Below are 13985 nucleotides of genomic sequence, written 5' to 3'. Positions count from 1 at the left end.
CTACTGAACTTGAACTGGTTCCAGAGTCCCCAGATGCCAGCCCTGCCATACCTGCTGAACTACTTTTGATAAGTTGAAAGGTCTTCACATTACATGCAGTCCCCCCAGTTACGCGGATCCAACTTACGTCGGATCCGCAGTTATGAACGGGCCCTCCCTCTCCCTGGTCTCCAGCAGACCAGGGAGAGGAAGCAAACCCGCAGAGCACGCGGGCAGCTGACAGCCCAGACACGTATGGGCTGTCCACTGCCCGTGTGTTCTGCTGCTTTGCTCCCCGTCCCCCTGGTCTGCAGACCAGGGGGACGGGGAGCAAAGCAGAGCAAACCCACGGAGCCCGAGGGCAGCAGGACAGCCATGGCGCGTCTGAGCTGTCCCGCTGCCCCCGTGCTCCGCGGCTCTGCTCCGGCCGCCTGTGGTACAGCAGCTGGGGTGCTGCCGGTTGGTCCCGTAGTGCCGCTCTGGGTGCTACGGGACCAACCCAGCAGCACCCCAGCTGCTCTGTCCCAGGCGTCCCCAAGTCAGCCGCTGTTGAAACTGACCAGCAGCTGACTACAAGAAGCCCCTGCCCCGGGCTTCCTGGAATCAGCTGCTGATCAGTTTCAGCAGCAGCTGAATCTGGACGCCAGTTCCGACTTACATACAGATTCAACTTGAGAACACACCTACATTCCCTGGGGACTGCCTGTAGTTCATCATTGTAAACCAGCCCCTCCCTCTACAATTCTGGGTGAAGAAATTACCAGACACTTTATATCCTTGAACAAAGGTGCCTATTCCCCCATTGGGACTTACACCTGGTATTAGCACAGTAGTTTCCACCTGTTCAACCAATGCTTGAGGATTCTTTTTTGATAAAGGTTAAAAAAAATGTTGGCAGCTATTCTCTCTACAGGCAAAGTAAGAAAATTGAGCAGCCTGGTATCTGACTCACCATTTATCATCTCATGTAAAGAGAAGGTCTGACTTTCCCTTCATCCAAAATTTCTCAAATTAGTTTCTTTCTTCCTCAGAGCTCTTTGGTTCAGGTGAGATTCTACATATGGAATACTAGGAGACTGTTAGCATTTTACTTGGATAGGACTAAGTTAGTTATACTATCCCCACAACTGTCCACAGAGACAGAATGAAGTTGACATTCATACATCTCTTGTGGATTTCCTCTAGTATGTCTGTGCGTTATTCCTTCATACCATGTGACTTGAAACTCATGCATTTAGCTCCAGCAAGGCCCAGTTTCTGTCTACTAAGGACTGGAATCAGTCAGTGTTACAACTTTGTCTTCAGCACTGACTTCTGCTTCTCATTTATATAATCTCCCAGTCTGGAAGGAAATCCAGATTAGTAACAATTCTCCCTTTCCCCATATAAAGGTAAAGATGCCCAATATCGGCTGTAGGAAAAGCACTGGAATTTTAACCAAGCTCAGCATATAACAAAACATAGCCCTTCCCACAAATGATCTTGAAGGTCCTGAATGTCATCTGGTTGCTGCATGTTTAATGAAGAAAAAAAAAAACATGCTTACTTCTGGATCCTCTTACAAAGAATGTTCAAGCTATCTCCACTGCCCCCATAGTCCAAAACAATGTCTGAGAACAGAGTAGTTAAATCCAGGGATATTACAATTAGGTTATTTTAGTAATCCAGAAAACACAATTTTTGTCAACTTTTATAGGGGAAGGCAGTCAGCAGTGTCCTAGCCAGGCCCAAACCCACTGTGGCTTGGCAATTTAAAAGGGAACAGGAGCCCGGAAGCCTGCCTTCCCCTCTCCCCTCCGCATTTTAAATTGCTGAACCAGTCAACTTGGCCGTGAAGCCTAAAAGTCTGGCTCAGCTGCTAGACTGAAAGCACACTTACTGCATCTTGTCTGCCTCTGGGGACACTTTATCCCTATTTAACACTACTTGAATAAAACCCCAGAAGTTCTCTCAGAGCTCCTCTTATGGCAGACTTTTTGGTGCTTTCAATATCACAGGGGTCCCACAACGAAACCAGTAAAACTTATGACCTTTTTCTGTGCTGGTGGGGGTTGGCAGCACAGCAGAAAACCACTTTTAAAATGGACCCATACAAATTGTTATCTGTTGGTAGTATAAGATGTAAACTTCACCTTTACAGAACAGCCCATAAACAGATGCTTTATTTATTGAAACAAGTTATAACAAAAGGGCTAATGTGTCCATTTCCTTTATTTGTGGCTCTGCTTTGTAATGATTACAGATTAAGTTGACTTTCATGAACTGTACAAGCAATAAAAGATGGCCCAGTATGCTTTACATCATTGTTTCACACAAAGCAAATACAGAAAGATCTGATTACCTAATTTTCTATTTTAAAAAATTCCTATAGGCACAAAGCAGAATAGGGAGGGGGCAATCAAGGAAAGAGGTATGCATAAATAAAGAAGTATTTCTTACATCAAAAATGTCCAAGAACCAAAGTCTGCAGAAGCTTGGATAATCAAATACTGCAGTACTGAGATCAATATAAAAGTGAAAGTTTCAGTTCTGTAATAAAAATTCAGTATTTATTTGTTGATTGGGGGGTGGAAAAGGGCAAACTTTAAAACAGCAGCCACTAAAAGGGAAGGGCCATGGGGAGAAGTGAACAGGCACAGTGGAACCGTGGGGACATGTAAATTGAGCACTGTCAAACCAGTGTAAGTTTCTTGGTTTCTCATGGAAAACATTTTAACCACAGATTTTCCTCCCAAACGCAAGTCCAACAGTCTCTTCAGTACTCTGACTTTGTTGGCGATTTTAGAACAGGAATAATGAGTAATATTCCAGCCTGCCCATTACTTGAAAAAAATAAAAAGACTAGATTATTTCGAACACTTTCTTCAGTTCTACAATAAGTTGCCAGTCAGATTTCTGCATTTCGTCTCTGAACCAGTCCTTTAGGGCATCAATGGACTGACGACTAATCTGCAAATATACAAATTATGAATATTAGAACATACAAGGGTTTTAATGACATTATTCCCCAAAATAATGGAGGTCTAAAGGACAGCACCAGGCTAACTGTGAGGAAAGTTCTAATAGCAGCTTTGCCCTGATGTGCTGCTTCACTGGGCAATCCACTTTGCCTCAGTTTCCCTTCCCATCCTTTTGCCTACTTGTCTGGAGTTTAATCCCTTTGGAACAGTGGAGGGGACAGTGCTGAAAATTTTAGAATTCCACAGCCTCAAAGCAACCTCTACTTCGAGTCAAGTTACCAACACACCACCATTACCTATTCAAATAGAACAGCATTTCTCTCTAGGAAATTTTTACCTTACTGACAAGGATATCTGTTGCTTCAAAGTGTCGCCCATACATTTTAGGAGATTCACCAGGAATAGGTTCGATTTTAACACAGACTTCTTGGCCTTTTTTTGCAACATCCACTTGTTTGTGGTTCACTTCAATACTTGTAACTATTCCGATTTCAACGAACTGTAATACAACATAGAAGCTGTTAAACATGCAAAGGGAACTCCACACAAATCTCACCACGATTCTGTGGCTTCTCACATTAAATTCTGTGCATCTATTTTCAAGACTGCAACATAACCCTACAGTAGCGATGCGAGTAATACATACATTTACATTTAGAACTCATGCAATATCAAAAACTGGGTTTAAAATTGATTTAGAAGATCAGCATTTTTTTTTTAAAGCAAAGGTGCGTTCACCTCCTCTTGCCAGCTACAAAGAAGTTCATTTTGATCACTGTAATTAGAGCCTTACCAAATAGTCCACTGTGGTCAATTTCACAGACATAGGATTTTAAAAATGTCATGATTTCAGCTATTTTAATCTGAAGTTTCACAACGTTGAATTTCTAGGAATCCTGACCCAAAAAGGAGCTATGGAGTGGTCGCAAGATTTTATAGGGGGTTGTGATGCTGTTACCTTTATTTCAGTGCCACTGCCTTAAGATCTCAGCAGCTGGAGAACAGTGACCACTGGCAGGCATCCCAGGTCTGAAGCAGAGCCACCACCCACAGCAGCACAGAAGGATGGCATGGTATGGTATTGCCATCCTTGTGCACCACTGCCTGCAGAGCTGGGCCCTCAGTCAGCAGCCAACTCTCCTGCCACCCAGCTCTGAAAGCAGCAATATAAAAACAAGGGTAGCATGGTACAATAATTGCCACCCTTACTTCTGCACTGTTGCTGGTAGAGTGCTGCCTTCAGAGTGGCAACACTACAACCCCTCTAAAATAACCTTGGGGCCCCCCTGAAACTCCCTTTTGGGTCAGAACCCCCAGTTTGAGAAAGGCTGGTCCCTGTAAAATCTCTAGGGTAAAAGCCCACAAAAGACCAGATTTAACGGGGTGGGAGTGGGGAGGATGTCTGGATTTCACTGTCCAGGACACATTTTTCATGACTGTGAATTTGGTAGGGCCTTAACTATAATTTGGTGCTGTGCCATAGACACTGCTGGGGAGGGCTTTAATAACATAGCCTCTCTCAACTTATCAGGTAGTCCTGCTTCTTAGCCTCGTGCTGTTTCCTCTGCTACATCCCAAAGTCACATAACCAGCAGAAGCATATACACTCACTCCAAGCCATGCTCCAACACTGGCCTATCGTTAGAAAAGAGGCTCATTGTAGGGGAGAGAGCAGCGTCCTTGCAGAGATTCTGTCCTTGTGAGATGCATATTTAGCATGTTGCCCTGCCGACTTCATCAGGCCAAAACTTATATTGTGCTGATGATAGAAAGATAAAAATGCTACTTACATTTTTGCTAGGTACACATATGAGAGTCCCCTGCTTCACCTGGCCTGCTTCCACCGTTACACCCATCACTATTGGGTCACGAGAGTTGAAAATAAACTGAGGGAGTATTTTCATCTTGCAAGGAAATACTGCAATATGCCTAAGAAAGAACAGGGAAGGAGCATTTTGAAATGTTTATTGGAACATTGTGCATAGTGACATTTACACACATGTGCAAACCCACTATTTTAGAGAAGAATATTCAGCCAGTAAGAACATATTCTAACTCAGTGGTTCTCAAACTTTTCTAGTGGGGAGTCCCTTATAAATTAAAAAGGCTTTTTTGTATTTAACATCATAAATGCTGAAGGCAAAGCTGGGTTTTGGGTGGAGGCTGATAGCTCACAACCCTGCCTCCTCCAAATAACATTGCAACTCACTGAGGAGGTCACGACCCCAGTTTGAGAACCTCTCTTCTAAAGAGGCAAGACTCCTCCCCAAGCTGATGGTTGCCAGACACCAGCCAATACCAGATTTTGTTTATCTCTAGTCTGCTTTTAGTCAAATCAGATCACATAGGACAGTAGTTTGAGAGAGCTTGATTTTGACTAGCTTGAGCAACAGAGAACAAAAGAAACTACAAGAATACCAATTAAAATGCAATTGTCTTTAAAAAGTAGATGCAATACTGCAAGGGTCTCACATTTGCCACAATGGCCTTCTGATCAAATTTACTTATTTTACCCATTTTTACAAAGCAAATATCTTTTTAATTGCTAGCTCTGCAAACTCAATGAGAGATCCGAGGAGCAAACTGTGTTCTTGCTTGTTTGCACAACACCAGCAATATGGATTCTGTGGGTCAAATATGGCCTACTAGTCACCTCTGCCATCTGTCAGGGATGGTGTAGACGGAGTTTGGTCCTGCCTTGAGGGCGGGGGGCTGGACTCGATGACCTCTCGAGTTCCCTTCCAGTCCTATTATTCTATGATCTTTGTTTCACCAGGCTGAGAAATAGCCCTACAATGGAACCTGGCTAACAATTGCATAAAATGTGCAAGTAGTAAAACCCAACTCACTCAGTCCTTGTTTTCCTGGCTCTGCAAGTCTAGTCAAAGCGAGCAGTTACACTGCTTTTGTCACAAACAGAAAAGATCCCTAAACCCATATTCCTGAGGGAATTCTGCTCAGTGAAGAGACAACCCTCTGCTCCCGGACACGCAGCACTCTGACAGCGCAAGGACTGGGCCTGCCCCAGATATCTGTGTCCCAGGGAAGCTGGTGGGGAGAAGGGTTTGCAGGGTGATGTTCCATTGCGATGCTGGAGAATCCACATTTATTTATTGACAAATAAAACTTGCCACATTTTAAAATACTGTAGGTAGAATTTTTAACTTGGTGCAGAATTCCCTCTGGTGACAACTCAGCAGGATTAGCAGCCCCGCATTAGGTGTGGGCAAGCAGGCTCAACCCAGACATGGAGGGTTAACGCGCATGTGTGGGGGGGGGAGGGAGGCAGGAGGAGAAGAGAGGGGAAGAATCCAGGTGAAGGACGAGAGGGTTCTGCGTGGGCCAATCCGGGTACAGGCAGCTCAGCAGGAGATGCAGCAGGGAGCTGAATGCACAGGGGTAATGGGATTCTTCTGTAACCATAATATAATAAAATGTAACATCCCTGTGGTGGGAAAAACACCTCAGCAGCCCAACACTGTGGCATTTAATTTCAAAAAAGGGGAACTACACAAAAATGAGGAAGTTAAAACAGAAATTAGAAGGTACAGTAAAAAAGAAAATCTCTGCAAGCTGCATGGAAACTTTTCAAAGATATCATAATAGAGGCCCAACATAAATGTATACCCCTAATTAAAAAACACACTAAAAGAACTAAAAAAAGAGTCACCGTGGCTTAGTGAGGTAAAAGAAGCAGTGAGAGATAAAAAGTCATCTTTTTAAAAGTGGAAGTCAAATCCTAGTGAAGAAAATAGAAAGGACCATAAATTGTGTCAAATTAAGTATAAAAATATAATAAGAAAAGCCAAGAAGGAATATGAAGAAAGTTAGCCAAAAATTCAAGTAGTAATAGTAAAATGTTTAAGTACATCAGAAGCAGTAAGCCAGCTAAACAACCAGTGGGGCCCTTGGACGATCGAGATGCTAAAAGAGCACTCAAAGATGATAAAGTCATAGCAGAGAAGCTAAATGAATTCTTTGCTTCAGTCTTCACATCTGTGGATTTTGGGGAGATTCTCAAACCTGAGCCATTCTTTTTAGTGACCAATCTGAGGAATTGTCCCAGATTGAAGTGTCATTAGAGGAAGTTTTGGAATTAATTGATAAACTTAACAGTAACAAGTCACTGGGACCAGATGGCATTCACCCAAGAGTTCTGAAAACTCAAATGGGAAATCGCAGAGCTATTAACTATGGTTGTAACCTATCCTTTAAATTGGCTTCCATACCTAATGATTGTAAAGCAGCTAACGTGACACCAATATTTAAAAAGGACTCTAGAGGTGATCCTGGCAATTACTAATGTTAGACTTACCAGTCTGTATCAGGCAAATTAGTTGAAGCTATAGTAAAGAATAAAACCTGTCAGACACATGGATGAACATGATTTAGGGCGTGGGGGAGGGGGAGTCAACATGGTTTCTGTAAAGGGAAATCATGCCTTACTAATCTGCTAGAGTTCTTTGAGGGAGGTCAACAAGCATGTGGACAAGGGGGATCCAGTGGATATACTATACTTAGATTCCCAGAAAGCCTTTGACAAGGTCCCTCACCAAAGGCTCTTAAGTAAGATGTCATGGGGTAATAGGGAAGGTCCTTTTGTGGACTGATAACTGGTTAAAAGGAGGAAACAAAGGGTAAGTATAAATGGTAAGTTTTCAGAGTGAAGAGCGGTAACTAGTGGTATTTCCCAACCGTCTGCCTGGGACCAATCCTATTCAACTTATTTATAAATGATCTAGAGACAGGGTAACGAATGAGGTGGCAACATTTGCAGATAATACCAAACTGCTCAAGATCATTAAGATCAAAGCAGACTGTGAAGAGCTTCAAAAAAGATCTCACCAAATTAAGTGATTGGGCAACAAAATGGCAAATGAAATTAAATGTTGATAAATGTAAAGTACAGGCAGTCCCCGACTTACGCGGATCCGACTTATGTCGGATCCGCAGTTACGAACGGGGCTGCCCCAAAGTACACGGACTGCGGGACCTCGCGGTCCTGCCGCCCGTGTACTCTGGGGCTTTGCTCTGCGTCTCCCTGGTCTGCAGACCAGGAAGACGCAGAGCAAAGCCGCGGAGAAGACGGTGGCGGGGCTGCCCAGACGCCCCGCGGCTGTCCCGCTGCCGACGTCCTCAGAGGCTTTGCTGCCCGTCTCTTCCTGGTCTGCTGGGGCGGGGGGGGCGCAGCTAGTATGCCCCCCCCCCCCCCCAGCAGACTAGGCTTTCCTCCGGACGCCTGTGGCAGAGCAGCTGGGGTGCTGCCGGTTGGTCCCGCAGCGCCACTCTGGGCGCTACTGGTCCAACCCAGCAGCACCCCAGCTGCTCTGGTCCTGATTCAGCCGCTGCTGGTCAGTTTCAGCAGCGGCTGAATCAGGACGCCTGGGGCAGAGCAGATGGGATGCTGCTGGGTTGGTCCAGTAGTGCCGAGGAGCGGCGCTACTGGACCAACCCAGCAGCACCCCAGCTGCTCTGCCCCAGGCGTCCTGATTCAGCCGCTGCTGAAACTGACCAGCGCTGACTACAGGAAGCCCGAGGCAGAGTTGCTCTGCCCCGGGCTTCCTGGAATCAGCTGCTGATCAGTTTCAGCAGCAGCTGACTTGGGGACGCTTGGGGTTCTTAAGTTGATTCTGTATGTAAGTCAGAACTGGCGGTCAGTTTCAGCAGCGGCTGAATCTGGACGTCAGTTCCGACTTACATACAGATTCAACTTAAGAACAAACCTACAGTCCCTATCTTGTACGTAACCCGGGGACTGCCTGTAATGCACATTGGAAAAAATAATCTCAACTATATATACACAATATGATGGGGGCTAATTTGGCTACAACTACTCAAGAGAAAGATCTTGGAGTCATGTGTGGAGAGTTCTCTGAAAACATCCACTCAGTGTGCAGCGGCAGTCAAAAAAGCAAATAGAATGTTAGGAATCATTAAAAAAGGGATAGAGAATAAGACAGGGAATATCTTATTGCCTATATATATAAAACCATGCTACGCTCACATCTTGAATACTACGTACAGATGTGGTCGCCTCATCTCAAAAAAGGCTGGGGGCAGGGCCCAGAGGCAGGCAGATGCTAGTCAGGGGCACACAACAATTGAGCCACCGCTCCCCCTCCCCACAGCGATCAGGGCTCCTGGGGATGCCAAATGACACGATGACAGTCATTTCCTCTGTTGTCCCACAGGAAAAGTTTTTTTTTGTTTTATTTTACACACACACACACACACACACACACACACACACACACACACACACACACACACACGTTTAAGGACAACTCTCACTTACTTGAACTCTTCCTGTTTCTGTTTTTTGTAGTCTTGCCTGTATTTTGTAAAGGCATCAAATAAATGATATATTATTTCTGCACTAAAAATTCGAACTCCTAAGCTATCGGCCATCTCCTGGGCATCTCGCTCAATCCGCACATCAAATGCCAAAATTACTGCATACCTGCAAGTTAAAATTTTAAAAAAAGTAAGCTGTGCAGTATCCTATAGAACAAGTAATAGCAGAAAGGAAAGAGTCTTTCAGAAACTATCATATACTGTCATGAACACAGCAGCATAAGAAAATGCTACTTACTGTGGATCATGTTCCAGCATCACTGAGGCCTTCATAACATCCTTTTTATGGACAGGGCCTATGTTAATTCCAGCATACTGTGGGGGAAAAAGCAATCCATTACTATCATGCTCTTCCTCTACTGGCATTTTAAAGACTAACAAGATGGTTTATTAAGTGATGAGCTTTTGTGGGCCAGACCCACTTCCTCAGATCAAGTAGTGGAAGAAAATTGGCACAACCATATATACAAAGATAGCTTCCCCAATTATCACCCCTCATGTAATTACCTCAGAGATACTAACCTTCCCCACTCACCCCCACTCTGTTCTAAAATTTGATTTGTCTATTTCATGTGTGCTCATTTTTTTTATTGTATCCCTTTGGTATATATGGTTGTGCCAATTTTCTTCCACAAATTGATCTGAGGAAGTGGGTCTGGCCCACGAAAGCTCATCATCTAATAAACCATCTTGTTAGTCTTTAAAGTGCTACATAGTCCTGTTTTTTGTTTCAGCTAGACCAGACTAACCCAGCTGCATCTCCATCGCTATTCCTCTACTAGAGGAGCAGAGTTACGGTGTGAAATGTAACAAAAAAAAAAAATAAAAAAATCAGAAAAGCCACCAGGTACTTACTGGCACTTCGGATGTTTTAAGAAATTCAAGTAGTGCCTCCAAAGAGCCTAAAGTAGAAGCCTGGACATAAACGCCTTTCTCTTCTAACTTGATAGCATTCAGTGTTTGCTTCAGTTCATGTATTAATTCATCCTTTAAAAGAAAAACAAGTTTTTAGAAAAGCAAGTTTTTAGCAATCTTACCAAAGTTGGAGCCTGCTAAGCTCCAAAATTCCTCTATATCCATCCGTGGCCTCATAATGCACCAATCCATCAATAAGGTGTCTTGCTACCATGTGCCAAATTATATAACTGGCCCTTCCACTTTACCATTCCCTGGCTCAATAACTGATGTGTCTGTCTGAATAAAGAGAAGTGTCTTCTCCCCTATCTCCTGAATAATAGCTGCAAGAATCATTAGTCCCCATGGAATCCTACCATATCACAAAGCTTTGCAAGAGGGTAGATTTTGTATTGCTATTGAGTCAATTTTCTTAAAGTGTCTCTGGGCAGGGCACTTAAAGTATTCTATTTGTAAGTACTCTAAAGAGAGGCCACAGGGAGCTAGACACTCAGGATTACAACAGCACCCATCACAGACAACAGCATTTACTGCATCCTCAGTTCTCCTTGGATTGGTGGCAAACATGACCATTGTCAACTCAGTAGTCCGCCCCACAGTTTATCCATAGTGCAGGGGCATCATGTACCAGCTCAAACTGCACAACGTCATTGACACGACTAGGATCCTTGGTACCAACACAGACACTGATGCAGTCTGCATCTGCTGGGCTGGGACCAGTTCCATTTTCAATACTGATGCTTGTTTTGAGCCCAGTAGGAGTTTGGAGCAGATACCAGTATTCAACAACTGTTCCTTTGGTAAGGATGGCACTATGTAATTAGGCTATGGGTGGTGCTGAATGCTAGAAGCTCTGCCAGGAGTGGCTCCACTGCCAAGCTATTTGGAGACATCCTCACAGTTGAGTTTAGGGGCTTGTTTCCCACCTCACTCTTGATCATGAAGGTTGCTGAGACACAGTGGCAGTTATAGGGGGTAATGGAATCGGTACTGTTCCAAAAGTAGAGACAAAGGATCATGGCCTAGTTCTAACTTCTCGCTAATCTGTATCCTTATCCAGCAGCTTCCCTAGAAAGACCCGCAGTGAAGTCCCAAGTCTGCTAACTCTAGAATAACGACATGTATTTTCCAGTAGGATCCCGGACAGAACCGCCTATCCTATAGCCACCAGCAGAGGGAGCTCCTTCTCCATTAGGACATCGTGAAGCTTTGGGACAGTCAAATATCATTCCACAAGAACTCCAGTGGCTCCAGCACCAGACAATGCAGTAAGTACCTGAGTCCTCCAACACTGAGGATCACAGATTGCACGAGGATCTGCTCAGATGCATGGTGTTAGTCTCAGGTTCTCAGGCCAGGTTTGTGCACAAAAATTACCCTTATATTGGGCCATTGGCTTTAGAGAGTTCCCCTCCCTAAAGGAAGCAATACTGAAGCCTGCTAAACCTTACAAAATGTGTGGTATGATACTGTCACCCTCACTTCTGTGATGCACTACAAACAGGGGTGCTGCCGTCCAAGCTAGGCGCCCAGCCAACAGCCACTGCTCAATGGATGCCCAGCTCAGTGTGCACAGGAAATCTGTATTCCCCCCCTAAAGCTTCTATATTAGAGTTACAGATTACAGTGTTAACACAAAACTATTACATGTTACAGAACTTACAGAACTGTTTTAGATACAACCAAAATGGCTAAGTTTTCTGCATACTGAAATAATGACTGTGATCATAAATTCCTGTTTAGAAGATTTTCATTCTGTTACTTTTAATCATTCAGTGGCTTTTCATGTTACTTGGCATTCCATTACAGATCCTCCTGGATCTGTATATGTTCAGCAATACCTCACCTTAAGAACTGGGATCTCATCCTCTTGATGAGCCACAAGCAGGGGCAAACCAGCCAATGTTTTCTCTAAGTCTTTCCCAAGAATCTTTACACCCTGGGCTGCAATAACTTCTTTGTGTTTTTCATACTGGTTCTGAAGAAAGAAAAAAAATATATATGCATTTAAGAGTTCAGGTGGATGATTAGTAGCACACAGTATGGGTTTAGCTACTCAGCACAGATCACTTGGTCATACGTCCCTCTTTTTCCATGCCATCAAAAAAATAGTCAAAGATGCCCGAGATACGCCACTTTCCATGATTCCCCTTGGCTGCAAAGGACGAAACTGAGCCAACGAGAGCCGTGAGGCTCCGTGTCTGCAGCACCAGTAAATAAACAAACTGGGGCAGCCAGTTAAAGTGTTTCTGAAAGTGTTTCCATGGTACATTTTCAGAAAAACTGGACTAGGATTTTATAATGGTTCCTCTGGGCTTAGGTCTATGAAATGCTTCAGACGCTTACTGCCTTCATTTCAAGTAGAGTAACAGAGAAAAGCTTGCCTACTGCTCATCAGGTTCTAGCTTCTCCTCCTCTTCTCATAAGTCAGCCTTTTCACTTCTATGGCTCTTCAGAATGAGCCAGAAGAGAAGATTCTAACATTCCTGTCTACTCCCTAGCTACACAATCCTACTGAGATCAGGCTGGCCCAGTTTCCTATCCCTCCTATAGCACAATACAGGCTGCAGCACCATGCAAGAGTTTCATTCACGTTGTCTCAGGACACCTTGTCCCGCCACCAGGACACTATAAATTACTGATGCACTGGTTCAGTAATTTCACTCCACATTTGAATGCTATTGTTTAAGAAGTCTTTCTACACGTTGTGTGCACATTTTACAGTCTCTCCCCTCCACATTATGCATAAACCTGGATAACCAGAAGGAGTACACTTTGATGCTTAATATACATAGGTGCGGCTATTCTTTTATCCTTGCCCTGAACCACATCCACAATTAGACATCAGTGGGAATACGGATGCACTGTAACCTGCAACTTCCATTTATTTCCCTCACTTTAATTCAGTCATCTTTGGTAACTTGCTACTGTGATGTAACGTGTATTGAATACTGTACTCATCTGGGTTCCCTATTCTTCTAAATAGTTTGTTCTAATTCTTAACGCTTCCCTAACAATGCCACCTGCATCATGCTGTTCCCATACCTTAACTCGGAGTTCCTTCATAGGGGGAGGTAGCAGAAGACCTCTAATCTGAGTTACTATAGGACCTTCTACTCCAGGGACAATAATGGTATCACCTTCCTTCAGACGTCCATTAATCAAAATTACATCTATGGTAGTACCCATGCCTGGAAGTGCCTTGACCTAAGAGATGTGAGAGAAGAAAAATTAAACACTTATATCACCCACAAAAAGGATAAAAGTCTGACAGATAAATATGCTAAAGCATGCACATTGTCTTACCTCCATGACCTGAGCTCTCAGTTCCTCACACTGGGCCAGTCTCTTGTTCAGCATGGTTTGTGTCAATTCAACAAGAAGGGTTATCAGACTCCCCATGCCATCCCCAGTATGAGCAGAGGTAGGTACCAGAGAAACAAAAGTGCGGGGATCCTTATTCTCATAGTACAAAGCAGCATTCAAGCCCTAGAACCAGGACAAAGTACAGATGCACAGAAAATTACATCACCAGTAACAGTTAGCATGTAACGAGATTAAATGGTTCGATAACACATTTCAAATCTTGAATTCAAGTCATAGCTTCATTTCAGTAGCATCTTAATAATGCAACCTCTAATTTCACACTTAAAGGAACAAAAGAGGGCAAAAGACAACAACAGCTCAGAATAAGAGTAAAGTATAGAAAGCTAGTTACTATATTTTAAGCTTATAAGCAGCTTCTATGCAATCGGTAAGAGGCTGAGAAAACTAAGT

General features: G+C 43.8%; 1 protein-coding gene across 1 annotated transcript in view; it reads right to left on the bottom strand.

Moving 5' to 3' along the window:
- Positions 1–2172: 2172 nt before the first annotated feature.
- The window catches only part of EIF5B (eukaryotic translation initiation factor 5B), a 62246-nt gene continuing 50433 nt past the window's right edge, over positions 2173–13985 (bottom strand). Inside the window, exons 16-24 of the mRNA XM_075916862.1 lie at positions 13515–13697; positions 13254–13415; positions 12055–12186; positions 10149–10280; positions 9532–9608; positions 9235–9399; positions 4730–4868; positions 3277–3438; positions 2173–2928 (exon numbers count right to left, since the gene is read on the bottom strand). Of these exons, the coding sequence (XP_075772977.1) occupies positions 2821–2928; positions 3277–3438; positions 4730–4868; positions 9235–9399; positions 9532–9608; positions 10149–10280; positions 12055–12186; positions 13254–13415; positions 13515–13697 (1260 nt within the window). The 3' untranslated portion in view covers positions 2173–2820. The remainder of the gene's footprint in view (positions 2929–3276; positions 3439–4729; positions 4869–9234; positions 9400–9531; positions 9609–10148; positions 10281–12054; positions 12187–13253; positions 13416–13514; positions 13698–13985) is intronic.

This window comes from Pelodiscus sinensis, chromosome 1 (genome assembly GCF_049634645.1).
Source record: "Pelodiscus sinensis isolate JC-2024 chromosome 1, ASM4963464v1, whole genome shotgun sequence".
Classification (NCBI taxonomy): domain Eukaryota; kingdom Metazoa; phylum Chordata; order Testudines; family Trionychidae; genus Pelodiscus; species Pelodiscus sinensis.
Note: the sequence above shows the minus strand (reverse complement) of the source record. Positions and strands in the feature narration are given on the sequence as shown.